Source organism: Daucus carota, chromosome 1, assembly GCF_001625215.2.
Source record: "Daucus carota subsp. sativus chromosome 1, DH1 v3.0, whole genome shotgun sequence".
NCBI lineage: Eukaryota > Viridiplantae > Streptophyta > Magnoliopsida > Apiales > Apiaceae > Daucus > Daucus carota.
The window spans coordinates 41,409,475-41,429,327 of NC_030381.2; the positions used below are offsets into that span (position 1 = coordinate 41,409,475).

The 19,853-nt window shown below is 34.6% G+C and overlaps 2 protein-coding genes across 3 annotated transcripts; both read left to right on the top strand.

Annotated features, from left to right (window-relative positions):
• Positions 1–991: 991 nt before the first annotated feature.
• LOC108204480 (TOM1-like protein 9) lies at positions 992–9,529 on the top strand. Its single transcript, XM_017373943.2, has 10 exons — positions 992–1,303; positions 2,432–2,510; positions 2,771–2,869; positions 2,965–3,078; positions 3,265–3,422; positions 3,890–3,971; positions 4,212–4,297; positions 7,582–7,764; positions 8,155–8,603; positions 8,792–9,529. Exons 1-10 carry the CDS (start codon positions 1,203–1,205, stop codon positions 9,394–9,396), a joined length of 1,956 nt encoding a protein of 651 aa, XP_017229432.1. The 5' UTR covers positions 992–1,202; the 3' UTR covers positions 9,397–9,529.
• A 1,076-nt stretch (positions 9,530–10,605) lies between these two features.
• On the top strand, positions 10,606–19,087 carry LOC108209899 (TOM1-like protein 9). 2 transcript variants are annotated; one of them, XM_017381143.2, is made up of 10 exons: positions 10,606–10,865; positions 12,171–12,249; positions 12,463–12,561; positions 12,763–12,876; positions 13,925–14,082; positions 14,592–14,673; positions 14,963–15,048; positions 15,915–16,064; positions 17,816–18,069; positions 18,225–19,087. In XM_017381143.2, exons 1-10 carry the CDS (start codon positions 10,765–10,767, stop codon positions 18,800–18,802), a joined length of 1,701 nt encoding a protein of 566 aa, XP_017236632.2. In that variant the 5' UTR covers positions 10,606–10,764; the 3' UTR covers positions 18,803–19,087. The 2 variants fall into 2 exon arrangements, with proteins under 2 accessions (XP_017236632.2, XP_063940466.1); XM_064084396.1 differs by lacking the exon at positions 10,606–10,865 and having other exon boundaries at positions 12,237–12,260; positions 18,225–19,086.
• The last annotated feature ends 766 nt before the right edge of the window (positions 19,088–19,853 follow it).

Consider the following 19,853-nt stretch of genomic DNA (forward strand, 5'->3'; position numbering starts at 1 on the left):
AGGGGATTTTTATCTAAATTTCTCGGGACACCTCTACATGCCATTCGGTTAGATAAAATTTTTTCTTTGATGAAAAAAAATCATTCTTTTCGGATATTGTATTTCGGTAGAACTCATTCACGTGAAAACGTTTTATGACAAAAAAAATTAAGACTCACTCTTGTTTAGCCGCTATTGGTCCGTACAATCTTCTTTTACTTTAACTTTTTAAAATAATTTTCTCACTATATTTCATTCCATCCCAACGTAGTTTTATGATACATTCACTTGAATGAAAAGGAGGGGAGAATCGAAAGAAAATTTATAAAAGGAAATTACGATGAAAGAAGAATGTATAAAATAATAATAACTAAATATTAGTAATCATAAATTTTGCATGGTAAAAATTGTAGAATAACTGGAATGAGACATTTCTTTCTGTATATATTACTTAAAATTCTGATTCAAATTATTTAAAAACGAAATAATTGATGAAATTAAAGTTATGTATATTTTATTTCATTCGATTATGGGTAGTGTTACAAAAATTGGGAATCGAACTTAATCGGTTGAGCTACCAATTTAGGATTAATCAGAGTGAAAATCAGTTATACGTTAATACCAAAATATTATTTAATATTTACTTATTATTATATTAGTTATTTAATAACAAATATATTTACTATATCATAAATTCTATAATTGTTCATATTTAAAGTAATATAGTATTTTAATAATTTATTATATATTTCAATTAAGTAAAATATATAAAGATTAATCGGATTTAAAAAATCGAACCGATCGACAACCTTACAAAGGATTAATCGATTAAATCGGGGATTTTCAGGAGACGGGTTCGAATAATATTTTGCTATGGAGTTAAAAAAGAGTATATCTATTCCAGGCGGCCTTGTTTTACTGAGCTGGCGGTTATGCTGACGTGTTCCATCACAACAGCGATTCATCAACCTCTATTAACCGTCCGATCATACATTCCCCTATATCTTTTATTATCACACATAAGCCATATCAAACATTTCTTTTTATATATTCGTACGCGTCGTCTTGTGATTGGCTGTTCGGCACTTCAATCTTCTCAGATTCTCCCCAAAAAATAGAGATCGGAGCAGTTGCTTGAGTTCCTCCAGTCGTCACGCTTCTGACTCGCCGACAAATTCTGTTTCTTCGCCGGAAAAGTTTGTTGGCGGCGGTAGGTTAACGAGATGGTGAATTCGATGGTGGAGAGAGCTACCAGTGACCTGCTCATCGGCCCTGATTGGGCCATGAACATCGAGATCTGTGATATCTGCAATCGCGATCCTGTGTATGTATTGTATTTGTGTGTTTGTGTATTTGACTTTGTTTTGTACTGTTTGATTTGATTTGACTCTCACTTTATTTACTCTTGGACTTATTCATGTGTCAATTTGATTAATTGATTGAAAAATTGTGTGTTTCTGGAGGATCTGATAGGTAGATGCTTTGTTTTGTTTGGTTTAGATGTTGCTGATGATAAAAAGGCTTAAATTTAACCTAGTTTTAGAATGCCTAAGATTGTGGTTGTAGTTGTAATTGATATCAGAGGATTTGTTAATGATATAGACAAGTAAGGTTTAGGTAGTCATTCCAGGAACCCTATGCATCGAGATAAGAATATATTATCGGTAATGGACCATAATTTGATTAACAAAGTGACTATATAAATTATGGCGGAAATATTGCTACATGTGTTCTTATGTGATATGTGTGTCTATATAATTTTGTAATCCTAAGAGCATAGTTTTAAGAGGGAAATGCCTTGCTTCTTCTTTTCAATTGATCACTAGAAGACCTTTTGTTGACTTGTTTTGTTACCTCAAATGACACTACTATAGTTTACTACGTTAGTCTCCATGGGCCTGACGATTCTCATTAACTCTGTTTGACAAGTGGGCATTTAGTGGACTTGTAGGAAGACAAGTGACATACTACATATACATCGAATATACAGAAGCCGTTTTAAGTACACTTTTTGCACTTACAGTTTATTATGCTATGAACTGTTGCTGCGTGTTTAGTTGATAGAAATCTTATTTAGCAAGCTGTCCAGGGTACTTGTTGATAGTAGGTTTTGGATTCCTAGTTCCACACAATGTGCTTTCCTGATGTAGCTTAGTAATTATTGCATCCTCGGTCATTCACACTTCTATTGTGCCAAATAGCAACAGAGTAACACCAGTGTTATCCCTATATAATGCAAAGACTTCAATCCTACCTTTTCTGTTTCTGCTGTGATGTTTATATGTCCTTTACAGTTATTTCACTTCTCTGTCAGCTAATTTTACAACGTAGTTATCAATAGTGTGTCTATTGAATCATGTGGGTTTGAATCCAAACTTCTCCTCAGGAGGAAATATGTATAGACAGATAAAGTTGGACCTTTATTAAATATTATTCTCTTTATTTTGAAAAGGCAAGCAAAGGATGTTGTAAGAGGCATAAAAAAGCGTATCAATAGCAGGAATCCTAGAGTTCAACTTCTGGCCCTAACAGTAAGCAAAGTTTTTTTTTGTTTTTTTTATTTTTTAAATTTTGTTCAGTACTGTCTTATTTCTTTTGGCAAAATTTTCAACTTCGCTTGATCTGTTGGTTGAACTAATATATGAGTGACTATATTAAATTTGGCCTAGAAATTTTATACAAATACTCCTGAGATTATTTGCTATAGATAGATCTATGAAGTACTAAACTTTATTCTGATCTCATTATGGAGTCAATTAATGTGTCATTCACTCCATGTATCATGTTTCAGCTGTTGGAAACTATTATTAAGAATTGCGGGGATATTGTCCACATGCATGTTGCTGAGAAAGACTTGCTTCATGAAATGGTTAAAATTGTGCGAAAGAAGGTATGATTAATGATAGAAGGTTCTGTGGCTTACTTTGCATGTGATATATAGTCTCGCAATACTGTAAACATGTTTTATGTCTTCCCCCTTTTCAGCCTGATTTTCATGTCAAAGAGAAGATATTGGTTCTGATAGATACTTGGCAAGAAGTTTTTGGAGGAGCAAGAGCAAGATATCCACAATACTATGCAGCATACCAGGAGTTGTTGGTGAGTAATAAAAGATTGTCTTAAAGTACTCTGTCTCACTCACAAATAAATTAATGAATGTTAATGTTTAAAATATGTCATGCTTATGTTTGTAGTGGTTTATGCAGACCCTTTGTTTTCGTTCTCTACATTCACCGTTTTGTTTTCACACCTTTAAATCCTCTTATCGTTTCTTGTATTCTACAGCGTATGGGAGCAGTATTTCCTCAAAGATCTGAGAATGCACCAGTTTTTACACCTCCTCAAACACAACCTCTCTCGTCGTATCCACAGAATCTGCGAACTTCAGAACCTGGACAAGAAGCAGCTGAGACTTCTGCAGACTCTGAGTTTCCGACATTGAGGTACACTGACACTGCTCAACTCTTTTATGAATTTTTGCAAAGACAAATTTTTGCAAATTGTTAAGTGCAAGTCTTCTTAAATAAATAATTATCTCATATATCCTCTCTACCTTGTTTGCCCATGCTTGTGTAAGTTTTTTCTTAAAGTTTACAAGGTTTTTATATTGGTTTACTTGTGCACAACTGATTAGTTACTGAATTACTTAATAAATTGGTTCGTTGTGTTCAACTTTAGCATCGTTTATATTCATGTGCTTATATTTACACACTCTCAGTGAGCGTTATTCTTTTTCTGAATTAAAGTTGCACTTAAATATTGGCTTAGTGTTTATATGCATATTTTTGTAACGCAAGTTTGAATTTCATGAAGACAGAAGATTGTGGTCAGTATTGCCAGCCCCTGTTGATAAGCTTTATCTCTTTGTTGCTAATACTATAAATTCTCTGTTTCAATTTTTTTCTTCTAGTTTGACAGAAATTCAGAATGCACGTGGTATTATGGATGTTCTTTCAGAAATGTTAAGTGCGATAGGTCCAGAGAACAGGGAGGTAAATTAGCGGCATTATATAGTTCAGTTATATTACTTTTTCTGTGATTTCCATCAATTTTTTTTGCAGCGGTGAGGTAATTCTTGTGCTTTACAACCTTAGAAAATAAGTGTGTAAATTATCTGGTTTACCTCACTGTGACAAAATCTTCCTGCGTGGCACCAATAGTTTTCTCTTTCCTTATTTTATGAAACATTAGTGTGTCTTATCGCACATTCTAAATCTTCTCTATGCATTCAGGGGCTTAAACAAGAGGTCATTGTTGACTTGGTTGAGCAGTGCCGCACATACAAACGAAGAGTGGTACACCTTGTTAACTCGACTTCGTAAGGCCTTGATTTACTTTTACTATCACCTACTATGTGCATATTCCTTTTATATTGTTATTGTTAATTATTTGTGGATGGAAGATGGTTTATTTTAACTGTTCAAGCTACAAGGCTGTTTAGAGAAAGAGGTGCCCTCATATGACAAAATTATTTTAGATATTTGAACAAATATGCTACTCAATTTGTCTTCCATAAGAACTTCCGCTTTGTAGTCCATGTAGTAGCGTATGAAGTGGTGTCGGAACTTTTAATGGTACTCCATTATTGTGGAAGTATATTTGAATGCTGCTTCTATCATTGTGGTGCTTAAGGTTGTTGTTTCAAACCATTGTGTTCTTTTGTAACGTACGTTGCAATATTTGACCTTCCGGGATCATAAAATTTTACTGAAATGGATAAATAATTTGAAAATTGATCTGAAAAGATTGGTTAGTCATTAGTATATGGCCTTCTTTTCCTGTGTTATAAGTTTCTTGTTTATTGGTAGTCTGTTTTCTGTAAGGGAGTAAAAGAAAAAAACTCTAGACAGTGGGCAATCAATAAAATGGGAAAAGTTTGCTACTTCTGATGCACATTTACATTATCATACACGGTGGGTGAGTGTTCCACCTACCTTCATCGGCATAATGTTATTATCTGATTTAACATTAAGTAATACCCCGATTCATTTGAGTTTTTTTTTCCTGACTTTGAACAAGACATTTTTGAGATAATTACTGGTAGCACTAATCTGATCAATGACAATTATTGTTCGTAGAAGCTTCCAGGTTCACTCTCTCACTGTCAAACTTTTTCACTACAAACTTTGCGTAAGCCCATTCTCTTCTATGTTTGAGAAACGGGCTAAAAGTGTTCAAGTTTAGTTGTACCCAAATATTTCCATTTAAGTCTCAACTTTTTTTCTTACTTATCACATCACAAATCTCTCGATTTTACCCGGGCTAAGGCCTATACCGCTTGATGCTTAATTGTACCTTTCAGTACACTATCATCCTAAGCCTTTTCATCAGAATCTGTTAATCTTTAGCTCTCTACTGTTGATTGTACATCATGTTAAATTATAGATATCGATTGTCGGCACTCGGCAGTACTCTTGGTCAGTTTTTCATGAATTAGATGTTAAATTATAGATATCTAGTTTCTATTTTTTACTTCTAAATTGGTTTCTATTTGAGAAAACACACACACACACACACACATGTGTGTGTGTGTGTGTGTGTATTATACTATACATAAGTGTTAAATTTTAGCTGTGTAAGTGTTAAATTGTTTGTGTATATTATGTAATGATTAATATTCTACATTAAAATCAAATTTATGCATAAGTATCATCATTTTGAAAATTATTAATGAGTTTTTAAAGTAGAAACAAATGGTTCTCTACGGGACTCTATATAAGATGGTTTCCTATGAAAAAATGGCCTATTTATATATAGTCTTACTCTAATACAAATCAAATTAGCTTAAAAACTAAAAACCAGTGTCTGACCTATTTTCAATCACTATTTATACTACAGAAATAATTAATTTGTACATCACAAATCACTATCTTATATATAACTTATCTTTCACACACACACACACACACACAACGTACATGATCATCATCTTCAGCCGTACTGCAATAATGGACCTCTTGCCACTATTATCAACACCTTTTGTGACTTGCCACGATCGCATACCATCACTAATAGTCACCGCCGCTTGCCACCATAACTTGCCACAACTGGTGTCTACTTGCAATTATAAGACACCTCCTCTCATCACTTTCTACCATCATGGACCTCCAATAACTACAATTGATCTTAAACAATCGACCATCAATAATTGACATAAGTAGATTTTCTAAATTATGAAAAATAAAAATAGCTGATTTTATTATATAACATAGTGATTGATGCCGTATAAACTAGTGATTCACGTAGTTGTAAATAGTGATTATGGAACTCCTACGACTACAATTGATCATAAACAATCAACCACCAATAATTAACATAAGTAGATTTTCTTATTTATGAAAAATAAAAATAGCATATAAAACAGTAATTAATGCAGTATAAACCAATGAATCTTGTAGTTGTAAATAGTGAATAGTGATTGTGGAACTGGTTTGTAGTTTGTAGTTAATGATTGGTTTGTATTTGATTATTAGCCTATATATATATATATGATGATGAGTTAGGCTTTGGGCTCTATGGAGACCCAACATATGTGAAGTCCTTGGAGCCCACTAATCTACCCATCAATAAAGAAACCAATCCTACGGTCATGAATTGAAGGCCCAGTACTATGTTTTGTTTATAAAAAAAATAAGTATGCAATCTAAATACAGTACATAACTATAAGCCCGCATCACTTCTCGACATTTACGACTGCTGTAGTCTGTAGACATTTGTGAAAAATATCAAAACCCAATCAATGAGTTAAAATCAAAATGTCCTGCAAGGAGATTTTTTTGTGAAAAACATAAATCTAGTTACTATCAATAATGTACACATCTCAATTAGCCAAAAATAAATAAATAAAATAATGTACACATCTCTTGAAATAGAGTTTACTTGAAGATCCTGCAGAATGAGTTCAGGTCTGGTCCGTCTGGATCACTTTTTCATTTAAAATTGCATTACTTATCCTCTTTAATTTTATTATTCCATAGACCAGGAAATTGTGGCTTACAAATGATAAAATAATGATAAACAGATGAAAGCATGCTGAAGATAGACAGATGAAAGCATCGAGAACACAGAAACAATCGATTTGATACACACGTAGAATACATGATGATAAAGGACATAAACGAAGCCCTGTAATATTGCAAAACAACTTAACTGCTATGGGTACAATTTTGTTATGCAATGTATAAATTTTTTGTAGGCAACGTATGCAATCTATAAATGTGTTTCTGTTTAATTAAATTTTAAAAAAACAAAGTAATGCACATTTTTAGATTAGATCAGGATGGAAGGTCTAGATCTTGAACTCCAATACTCTAATATAGTTTTGGACTCCATAGAACTTGGTCGAAGATAGATATATAACATTCTGAACAAATGTAAGCATTTTTATGTATTCATGACCTCATTTCCAAAGAATATTTGTGCAAAATCATCTACATAACACCAAATCTTGAATAAAGGTTAGAGGCCACATTGAACAGAATCCTAATATAAATTCTTCTGTTACTGTGTGTCTGTTGTTCGATGATTTAGAGATGTATAGTAACAAAGTGAAACTGTTGCGCAATATGAATATATATACCTCACTAAATTTTGAATTTGCAGGGATGAATCTCTGCTTTGTCAGGGTTTAGCATTGAATGATGACTTGCAGCGGTTGTTGGTTAAACATGAAGATCTTGCTTCTGGAGATGTAACAGAAAACACTAAGCCTGAATTAACACGAGCAATTGTGCCAGTGGATGCTCCTCTAATTGATACAGGCGATACCAAACAGAATAATGGAGGGTAATATATTTTGTAAATATTTCCATTTGGCATTTGCAGCAATAACTATTCTTATTTGAAAGTCCAGGGCACATAATGTTTATCTCTGAACTAAATCAGTACAAATGACATTTGAAGTTAAATTATTTTATCAACTACCCTTCCAGAGTGTTACCCAATCTTTTAAATTCATAGAACTAAATAGTTGCCACTGTCAATCAGTTTTTTATTAATATTAAACTGTTTACCCTTTTTGTTTTGTACTCACGGGTCATTTGCTTGATAGTTAACTTGCACTTCCAGATTTAATGGTTGCTTCCATATAATTATTTTTATTCAAGTTCTTATGTTGTAATTTTGCATAGTTTTTTCCAAACAATTTTAATATATATATACTGATTGACTTGGCAGATCCACCTCGAGTGCTGTTGCTGGGAAACAGTCACTACAGTCTACTCCTGCTAGCAATGGCACACCAAGCATATCTGCTAATGCCAATACTAAAATGGTGGACCTTTTGAGTGGAGATGATGACTATTCTCTAGCTCTTGTTCCAGTCGGGGAGCCTCAGCCAACTGTTCCCGTGTCTCAGCAGAATGCCCTAGCACTTGTTGATATGTTTCCACAAAGCAATGCATCGACACCACAAACGTATCCTTCAACACCCCAATTGCAGCAGCCCCAGAATTTTCAATCTTCACAATCTTCAATTTATCCAAATGGAAGTATCCCTAGTAATGCACCACCACAATATGGGCAGTCCCTCTATGCTCAAGACAGGAATCCTGTCTGGAATGGCCAGATCCCCCAACAGCAGCAGCAACAGCAACAGCAACAGCAGCCACCTTCACCAGTATATGGTTAGTACAATACAGTTACAGGTAGATGTCCACTACTCTACATTCCGTTATGTCCACAATTAGCAATTACCAGGTTTTCTTCATCTGGCTTGGTTTTTGTGAATTGTGCTTGTGAGAATGTAGATATAGAGGATATTGCTGTTGAGCTACATCGAAATTTGAAACGTTTACACTTGGCTCTTCCACAGGTTCATTACCCCCACCACCTTGGGAAGCTCCTCCAGAAGCAGATAATACCCCTCCAAGTGTGAATTCATACCAGCCACCGATGCAATCTTCTTCCGCAGGGGTTGCACATTCCCAGCCGATGCCAGGTAACGTGAATTCTCAGGTCTATCAGCCTATGGGAAATAATCAGGGAACAGGCATGTACGCTCCGCCAATCAATGGAGGAAATCTTTCAGGATTTAATAATCAGAATATGATGCCCAATCAAATGGCAGGGTTTTATCCTCAACAAATGCAAGGAGGTCAATCGATGGCTATGCATCCCCAACAAATGCAGTATGGGCAAATGGGTTATATGCAACCTCAGCCAATGTATAACCAGATGCCAGGGTACGGCCAACCAACCGGCTATGGCTATGGATACGGGTATGGCCAACAACAAAACAATCAGTTCCTTGAACAGAAAATGTCGGGGTTATCTGTCAGAGATAATGGTGGGCTGAGTAGTTCAACTTATCAGAGTGCTTCATCATATGTACCATCTGGAAAACCTTCTAAGCCAGAGGATAAGCTATTTGGCGACCTAGTAGACATTACAAAATTCAAGCCTGCGAAAACCATGTGAGATTGTGACTATGGTTTTGTACATCGTACTTTATTTTTGTTTTCCAGCCCTTTTTAAGTTTCTTTATCTTTCTTTTCAGTTTTTATTAATTTTCGAGAATAATATATAAATACATATTCCATATTGGTGGACAGGTTTTGCTTTCGATGCATATACATGTTTAGAGATTATTGTTTTATTCCTCGGTTTTTAGAAGCAATGATGTGATAGAATTGAATGCTAGTTTAAATCCATCTTATATCGTATTCGAGTTGTAATTCATTACCAAAATGCGAGAATTATATTCTCCTTTTTGTGGCAATACTTTTATGTTACACTGAAATGACAGGAGTTGATTGAGGCAGTGAATTTTTTTGGATGGCGATGAATTCAGAATATCAGAGCATCTCAAATGGTGTGTAAAATTTGTTTCTTCGATAGTATTGGTCCTATTGGATATATTGGTCATCAGTCGACTATATTTAAAAATTAGTATGTTATTAATATTTGAGATTGTTGGTTATATTTATGGACAAGGACATTGGAGTTGGATTTTTGTTTATAACATGTACCAATGATTTTAAATAAGCAGAACAGAATGTAGCAGTACTGTTAATCGGGGAAATCAAAGTGATGTATTTAAATTATTAAAATTTCTGAAATGCTATTATACATTTATACTGATGGTAGAAGGGTTGATGGCCCAAACTATCACAATTTGTTAGAAGATGGTCCTAAATCTCCGTCTCGTAGAAGATGGCCCGACGTATCATTTTCCAATTCAAAACGTAGATCGTCTAGCGTCTATCCTCTTTTTCTTTTTAACGCTACACGATCTAGCATTTTGTATTCCTAAACGCTATTTCATGTAGCGCCTTACCCATAAAACGCTAGATTGTGTTGCGTTCTCCAGGGTTTTCAGCTTAAAACGTATTACGATCCAATGTTTTCTTCTGAAAATCAAAAAGCTGTATTATCAGCTGTTATTAAGTGAGATTTGAGGTCATTTCTTTTAAATCTGTTATTTTTGGGCATTTCGCCTTATGTGGTATTTGGTGCCATTTATGTATTCAAAGACTATGAAATAAAGATATAATGACAAGTAAAATAAACATAAACTACAATTAATGATTAAATATCAAATAGAAATTTCTCAAAAAAAAAATATCAAAAAGAAATTATAAATATATCCAAATAAAATACATCCATCAGTTGTGGCCTGGGTATACAGTGATTTGTTAGGTGGAAAAAAGAGGTGGTGGCTGTGGTTAAATATAGAAGAAAAAACATAAAGACCAAACAGTTAGCGGAATCATTGTAATAATCTCGCAGAGGCTGCAAGATCTTGAATTATCCTTCCTCCTCAGGCAGGAAGGGTAAAAAAGAAAGATGGTGCATGTACTGGTGGAAAGAGCCACGAGTGACTACCTCATCGGCCCAGATTGGGCCTTGAACGTCCACATCAGTGAATTCTGCAATCGTGATCCCATGTACGTTTCTTTTTGTTTTTTTCTTTTTAAATTATTTATGCATGTGTGATGTTTGTGTGTATATCATGGTTCCATTGTCTTATTTTGGGTTTAGAAATTAGAGCTTGTGAAATGTTTGTTTGTTTGTTTGCATGCATTTTGGGAGTTTGGGAGTGGGGTGACGGAGAGTTGAACTTGAAACCTCCACCAAACAGACCTCTGATACCATGTAGAAAACGAGTCCATCTTTAAAGTGTTGGATGAAGGCCCCAAATGGATCTTATGCTATATTTCAATAAGCTCCACCATTGTTGTACTATGATTCTTAGAGGAACATGAGATTCAATATTACAACTTGAATATCAAAAGAAAAATTCGATTCAGTGATACTTCAACAGGAACAGATTGCAATATCACAAACTTGGATATCGGTTTTGCGTTATTATGAGAAAAACTTAAGGTCCCTTTCAACTTTTATACATTACACCGAAACTAGTTGATTGGTAATTTGTATGAGCAAGTACTTGCAATTCTAAGCAGTCAATTCGACGTCAATATAACCTGCAAAGGATAGAGAAGCACAAAGATCCAAGGTGACTGATATGCTATTCTTAAAATTTTCTGATTTAATTTTCAGAAATCAAAAAGTTCAATTACAGTTCAGAAGACCTAGTTATGAATTAATAGACTGCTGCTTCGTGACCAAAGTCCAAAAATGTCAAGTCTTTAGAGGATTTTAGCCAGTCCATATAATTTAATAGGATATAATCAAAATCAACTCCATATGTGATAGAAGTATTGACTTGATATCCTGTATATAAGCATCTAGTTGATGAATTTGCTACTCAAAGTATACATAATAAAATTCTTTTCAAGTAGATTGAGTTTTCTTCCTCCACAATACATAATAAATTTCTGTTTAATTATTTACCTTGTGTCACAAGATCAGTTCCTGTATTTTTGGATATTTGACAAACATGACACTAACATCATGTTGTTTTTAGGTACCATGACTAAATTTATATTTATATTTTTTTCACTCGAATTCAATCTGTTTATTGGGAAGTCCGATAATTCATGTTAGTCAAAGTCGAAACATATTTAAACATTGTTATTATTCAACGGGCAATGAGGACACTTGTATGTGCCTGGTAATAGACCTGGCAGTAGTTGTAAGGTTATCTGCATCAGCTTATTAATTACTTCCTCTTCTAGTTAGCAACCTATATAGGATATGTTTTCATATTTTATTTTCATATCGTGTTAGTTTTTCCCTTTATTTTCTTTTTTTTAAATATCTGTTTCCAATCTGTTTTCATTCTGCAGGGAAGCAAAGCATGTTGTGAGAGGCATACGTAAGCGTCTTGGTAGCAGGACACCCAAAGTTCAACTTCTTGCCTTAGCGGTATGTTTCAGGTTTTCTTCTTCTTTCTTTTGGAAATGTATGACAGCATTGATGGCTACAGATGAATTTATTTATAATCAACATGTTACAACTTTATACATATTTAATCGAAAATCAGCAGACCAATAAAGTGTTAAGAATCATTTAGCTTTGGCCATATGCATATCTCATTGGAGTTTTCTTAATGTTGCACTCTCCATGCATCATTTTTAGCTATTGGAAACACTGATGCACTATTGTGGGGACTATATCCACTTGCAAGTCATTGATAAAGGCGTGCTGCATAAGATGGTGAAAATAGCACGGAAAAAGGTAACATAATTTTCAGATAATTTGTGGCTTTCTTATGTAATGAAGATTGCTATTATTTTCCCCATGGTAGTCTGTATATGTAATTCTATCCGTTAAAACCAGTAAGTTTATCTATACTACAGTAATTTGTGATAACTGAAACCTGTGACCTGTGTTATTCTCTCTTGTGATACTGTTTTGATGGATAACCCTCTATGGCAGCCTGACTATCACGTTAGAGAAAAGATACTAATTCTAATAGATACCTGGCGGGAAGCTTTTGGAGGAACAACATCAAGATATCCCCAATACTTTGCAGCTTATGAGGAGATGTTGGTATGTTATATAAGATTGTTGTCAAATTTAATGCATAATATCGATATAATGTTAAAAACAAACTTTTAATACATCAGTTGATAGTCCTCCACACTACGGATGTTAGATCCATTTCCCCTTTCTAGGAAGATGTCTAACTTCATTTTAAAAAAAATAACATAGACTGGATGGCAAGTAAATATGTAACATCATTTTATTGAGATAGCCGGATCGGATGTAACATTATGACGATACTGCACACATGCCCTCTAACCTTGCTAATTAAAAAGGATGCTAGCCTGTTCGAGTAAAATCTCGGATTTGAAACTCTATGTAACTAAACATGACAATTTTACACTTTTTTAATGTCCCCCAATGCTGCTCAAGAGTTATCAGCAGCGTTTTCTTAAAAATTCTCAAAACTTTTACACTGTTAGTTTATAAGGGAAGCTAACCCGAGATGTAGCTAGAATATTATGAATGCAAGAATGTGAATATCGTAGTAATATTAACTTCTAATTCATATGAAGTAGCCAGGTTTGAAACACCAGATTTCTGTTAAGTACTTCAATTTTTTTATGCAGTGCTCTCACAATTTATAAACTTAGTATCGTGCATTTGTTACAATATGTAATTGAGTAAAATAACATCTACAAACTTTTATTTTATGAAATAAAATATGGAATTTATAAACTTAGTATTGCCACATGTTGAGGCTGCTTCTTAGGGGATTACGAAATGACAAATCAAAACTAAAAATTTAGCACAAATTTGACAAAAGTACAGTTAAAACAGAGGAAAAAGACATTTATTGAAAGACACAGTTTTTTGCTGTTTACATTCAGCTGTAAGAATCGTTCATGACGGGAACTGAAAACTATTTGCTCGTTTGCAAAATCTATATTTGTCGTGTGTGTGTAAACCTGTAATACATTAATGGTTACAACTGAACATTGCTTGTCAAATGCAGTGCCGAGGTGTCATGGGTTTTTTATAATTGAACATAACTTATGTTCTAAATAGTGTAGGAAATTTATGTATAACATTTGCTTCATATCGTGTGTCTCAGTATCTGGGTTTAGTATTCCCCAGGAGGTCCGATATTTCTACGCCTGTATTTGCACCACAAGTGCAGCCTCATCTATCACTTCCACCAAATACAAGAAGTCAAGAAATTGGTAAAAAAGAGGCCGAGTCTTCTGCTGAGCCTGATTTTCCAACATTGAGGTTCACTGCTCTGCTGTTCTTGTGTCTTTCAATTTATAAATATTGTAGACTTTTTCCGTTAAAATACTTAGTTTATTAATTATGCGTTTTCAAGTTTGTATTGCTTTATTTGAACTTTTTCCTGGACTATTGTATGAATAAGGTGCTAGCATATAACCTGCACCAATATCAATGATACACTAGTCTTAATAATTTCCTGAATTAATATGTTTGATTTGGAACTATTATTATTTTTTTGGGCTATTATTCAGAAGACTGTGCTTATATGCTAATATTTTGGTCTGTGACACCGTTTAATCATGAATTTAGAAGCATCTGCCCTTCATTCTCAATCAACATCCTCTTGTGCATTTTTATTGCATTGTTACTTCTTTAGTATAATATATTTAGGCAATGGTTGCTGGAATCACTGTTCTTCAAAATTAGTTGATGTACACAGCTCCATACAAAGTATTTCTCACTGTTGCCAGTTCTCATTCTTCTTTGCTCATCAATACTATTTGTTCTAGCTTGACAGAAATTCAAAATGCCCGGGGTATTATGGATGTCCTTGCAGATATGTTGAGTGCAATAAGTCCGGGGAACAAGGAGGTGCGTTTAAAATCAGATGTTACCTTCATATTTGGTATTATGAGAAGACACTGAACTTGATGCTGCGTGGAACTATGATGTATACATGTTTTTTCCTTTCAACAGTGCAAATAAAAGTTTGATATACAATCCGGCCTAATTGATGAATAATTAAAATTAATTCCGCATTCTTAACACCATTAGTTTTTCTCTCTGTTTTAATATATCATCGCACCTATAGTACTTCTCATTTTCAATATTTCTGCAACTTACTAAAACATTGTCCAAAATGTTGGATGTCATGTAACAGAGACTTAAACAAGAGGTTATTGTTGATTTGGTAGAGCAGTGCCGCACATACAAGCAAAGAGTGGTACATCTTGTTAACTCAACTTCGTAAGGCCTTGCTTACTTTCTTGCCATCTACTTGGCGCATTTTTCAAATAGATTACCCCAATATTCTGTTCTTACTAGTATATTTTTCAGAAAGGTTTTTTGGTATATAAGTTTTAAATCTATTTTAATAAGTTACTGAGAAAAACAATGGTAAAACTTTGTAAAGATAAAGATGGACGTTTAATCTAGGATGTCTCAAGAAAGGTGGCTTCTAAATTGGCAGGGAGGGAGTTAAAAAATTAATTGAGGCTGTTCCCTTATAAGGTGTTTTTGGTTCTTAAAAACAAATCTTTCACTTGACGTGGTTCATGTAGTAGTGTATATGCGGTGCTCATTTTTTCTTTAGCTATAAGACATCAAGTGAATATAAAAGCCTATTGGTATAATTTCAATTGCTTTCTTTTGGTTGGTGCTGCTAATGAAAGACTTTCATTTGCCAAATTATGATGTTTCTCTACGTAACAGTTGTCAACGTTGGAGAGAGGGAACATAACTTAAAGAATCTGAACACATAAATTAATCACACGCAAATCATTGCCACCATAAGAATGGTTAATTACGAAAGAAATTAAGCATGGTTCTTTATGGACATGGGAGACCCTTTTTCTCTAGGTGTTAGTATTCCAGGAAATAGTTGTGTAATGATGATACTGAATTCAAAAGAGATTTATGTATATATGTAGTATTAGTACTATTACTGTAATACTGTTACTACTGCCACGTCCTCTTCCACCAGTGCTTGCTAGTATGACCACCACCACCACCACTACTGATATGCTAGTGTATGATAATTTACATATGACTTGTTGCAAGACAGAAAAAGCTTACTTGACTGAACTTATGTTGGTGGTGATGTATTTCTGCAGGGATGAGTCGCTACTATGTGAGGGTTTAGCACTGAATGATGACTTGCAGCGATTGCTAGCTAAGCATGAAGAACTTTCTGATGGAAATTCAGATGCAGGAGCCGCGGGTGCTCCTTTAATTGACACAGGAGACGTCAATAATAATATGGGGTACTTCCATAATGACATTACTTGCTATTATATACTTCTAAATAATATAATATTTCGTTGTTTTTCTTCTTATAGTATTTCATTCTTATCTGCACTAGAATCGATCTATTCAGTTTGATTATATTTTAATTTCTTTTGACATTTAATGGTGTCCAATTCTTGTGAAAGTCAGAAAACTAGACATGTTGTGCAATTTCAACTTTCACGTAGCAAAGTTTTTGTTACTGGTCTAGGTTAAAACTGTTCATTTATTGTTTGTCGATTGTTTACTCTGTCATCTCGTTAAGGATTGTAGTACTGGTAAAATAGTTTGATAGAGAAGAAGAATATGATTTAGAATAGAAGCAGCTATAATCCCATATAAAAAAATCTTTTCAATATGATGAGGAGGTTATAAGAGAATTGATCACTTAACCAAAAATGTGATTCAGAGTGAGGGAGATTGTTAGAATATAATGATCATGATAAAAAAATCTTTCTATAACATCTTGAAGTTTTAGGAGAACTTGTCAACTAACATGTTAATATACAATATGATCCTAAGAAGCCTCAAAGTTTTAGGAGAACCGGTCACTTAAAATGGTACTAGAGCGATCCTGGTAAGCTCTCTTATTGGTCACTCAACATGGTCTGGCTTGTGGGTAAGCTCTCTTCTTGATCACGAGAGATTCAAGTTCGACCCATAGTATTCTTATTATTTATTAAGGACACAATAGCAAATCTATGTTCCGAAGATGGGTGCCTAAAGTATGAGAGCTTAGTCTCGTGGGGGACTAGAGTTCGACTCGCTGCAATTTCATAATATATCATGGACACGAAAGACCAATTTAATATATTATGGACACAAAAGCCAAATTTATACCCGAAAGATGGGTGACCGTGATCTATTTTGGTTCCAAAATCAATTTATTATGGGCATGAAAGGCAAATTTATATCGCACAGATGGGCATCCATGGTCCACTCTTGACCCAAAAATGACCTTTCGAGCCCGTGATCCACTCGACCCAATAGTGAGCGTTGAAGTGAGGGGGAATGTTAGAATACAATATGATCCTACTAAGATGTACTCCTAACACCTTGAACACCTTGAGGTTTTAGGAGAATTTGTTAGAACTTTTTAGAATACAATATGATCATTTATATTCCAAAAATGACCTTTCGAGCATGGTAAACCCTACTCTTGACACCTCGAGGTTTCAGGGAAAACTTTTTAGAATAAAATATGATCATATTATATTCTAATAACCTGCTGCTTTCTTTGATTTCTGTTGTCTTCATTGACACACTATTGAATTTAAATAGCATAGCTTTAGGAGATTAGAAGCAGCTATACTTGAAATAAGAAAAGATTCATACAAGTGAGGAAGAGGGTGACTAATGCAAGTGCAGATAGTTTAAGTCCCACTATAAGCATAAATTTAATTATCACATTATGGATATGTGTGATTAGAAGTAGGCTCGATTTATGCTCCTGCAAACATAAGAGATCGAGGCACATTGTGCGTGCACTAGTGATTCCCTTATATATCAATTTGCATTAGTTGACAACCTTTAGGCTTTATCAGGGTCTTATTTCTGATACAGTCTTGAGTCTTGGTTTCAGTTGTAGACCGTTCTGGATATAATGAACCAAAATTTTGTTTTAAATGTGATAAAATTATACATACATGTCATAATTAGTTCAACTGATGGGTTCTTAGAGAGTTTTTACTGATCCTAAAATGGTTGTTATACCCATAACCACTTCCAGGATTGTTGCTGTACCAGAAGCATCAGGTAGTGCCGATCCTTTAATTGACCTTTTGAGTGGAGACATCAACCCATCAAAAGCTGAGGATTCACTAGCTATTGTTCAAGTTGAGGAATCTCAGTCAAATGATGCTGCACCTCAGCAAAATGCCCTAGCACTTGTTGACATGCTTTCAGAACATAATGCTTCAACATTGCAGCCGCCCCAAAATGATCAGATTCCGCAAGAGCAGCAGCCGCCTTTACAGGATAATGGTTAGTACAAAGTTGGTCTGGGTATATACACCCACTTTACATTCTATTAGATTTAGGCAATCAACAGTCATCATGTTTTTCCTGACATATGGATTTAAATGACTGAGTTCTGCTGCATTTCAATCTATACATATTTACATGTGGGCTTTTGGCAGGTAATACTCTCTCGTTCCCTCGACCACCATGGGAGGAACAGCCAGAAGCAGATAATAGCTCATTGGCGGAAAACGGATACCAAGAACCAATGCAAGCCTCTCAGGTGGGTTTTACACAAGGTACCATACCCCCTCAAGTATATCAACACATGGAAAATGGCCAGGCAGGAAATGAGTATATTCAGCCAACCATGCAAGGCCATCTTTTAGCTGCCATTAATCCTTCTATGAATCCTCCACATCCAATTCAAAGGAGTCAGTCACTGGGTCTACATCCTCAGCAAATGCAGTATGCACAAATGGCTTATATGTATCCTCAACAAATGTACAATAACCAAATGGCAGGTTACGCCTACGGCTATAGCCAATTTCCAAACAATCAGTACCCTGATCAGAGAATGTCGGGGTTATCTGGAAGTGATGATGGAGTCTCGAACAGCTCAACTACTCAACTCACTCAGTCATATGTGCCATCAGGAAAGCCTTCAAAGCCACAGGATAGGCTTTTCGGTGATCTTGTAGATATTAAGAAGTTTAAACCAACTAATAGCACTCATGCAAAAACTGAAAGCATGTGAACAGGGGACTACTTCACATTCTGCTTGACCTTTTCAGATACATTGTTTACAAGACAATGTATTTATATGTACATTGTAGAGGTCCATTTTTCTTTGATTATTTTATCAAAATTGTATGAGTTGAATGTATGGGAATCAGAAGTGCTAAAAGAATTTTCTGGCAATGATAGACATATGTATGACAATTATCAGGAAAGATGAATGTTTATGTCAGGTACTTGGTACATGTCATGTGTACAAGTATGTTCTTTTAATCTCTAACAAAATTTTTAATGGGTTGCTCAAAATTGGTTTTATTGCATTTGCTTATGAGATATTATGGTGTGTATGATTTGTTTGATTTGTTTGAGTTGTTTGTTATTTATTATAAATTAATACCTGAACTTGGGACGCCACTCGATCCCCAAGCACCACTTGATACTTAGCGCTAGGTGAAGATCAGACAAAATATGTCCAAGTGTGAGTGGCGCCACTCACCCTCTATGAGGTGTCACATGAACTGATGATAAAATCTGCGAAGTAAAACTTAGTGGCGCTATTAATACACTTCATCTGGCTTCACTTATTGATTTTCTTACCTACTGGAGCACTACTTGGAGTTAATATTGCACATTCCAGGTTGTCAAGCGCCACGCAACTGATACATATATACAGGAGGATGATATGAGATCACTTGAAACTAGCAACACACAACTATAATTTTGCATACAACTCACAAGCACTCATCCGAGTTTAGCAAGAGAAATTGACATATTAGTTGAGTGATTTTGTAAATTGGTTTTTTGTCTTGTGAACGATTTGCGAGTTGGATTTATAACACCCTCGAGATTAATATTAATATGATAATTACCCCGAAATCCGCAAATCGAATCAATCGACGAATTTGGCAGTGACGTATTCAATCACCCCTTCTACGTCATCTTGGGATTAACAAAATGATATTGTTATTATTCTTAATGCTATCAATTACAATGGAATATCTTAAATCTAGGTAAAATTTAAAGAAAATGTATGAGAAAAAATTGAAGTTTCTTTTATGACTTCATTATAA

Bases quoted from the DNA above. Each gene is read 5' to 3' on its own strand.
- LOC108204480 (XM_017373943.2), top strand. From the start codon at position 1,203: ATGGTGAATTCGATGGTGGAGAGAGCTACCAGTGACCTGCTCATCGGC. The intron at 2,511-2,770 runs GTAAGCAAAGTT...ATCATGTTTCAG, and splicing joins TTCAACTTCTGGCCCTAACA to CTGTTGGAAACTATTATTAA. The intron at 3,079-3,264 runs GTGAGTAATAAA...TGTATTCTACAG, and splicing joins CAGCATACCAGGAGTTGTTG to CGTATGGGAGCAGTATTTCC.
- LOC108209899 (XM_017381143.2), top strand. From the start codon at position 10,765: ATGGTGCATGTACTGGTGGAAAGAGCCACGAGTGACTACCTCATCGGC. The intron at 12,250-12,462 runs GTATGTTTCAGG...CATCATTTTTAG, and splicing joins TTCAACTTCTTGCCTTAGCG to CTATTGGAAACACTGATGCA. The intron at 12,562-12,762 runs GTAACATAATTT...CCTCTATGGCAG, and splicing joins TGAAAATAGCACGGAAAAAG to CCTGACTATCACGTTAGAGA.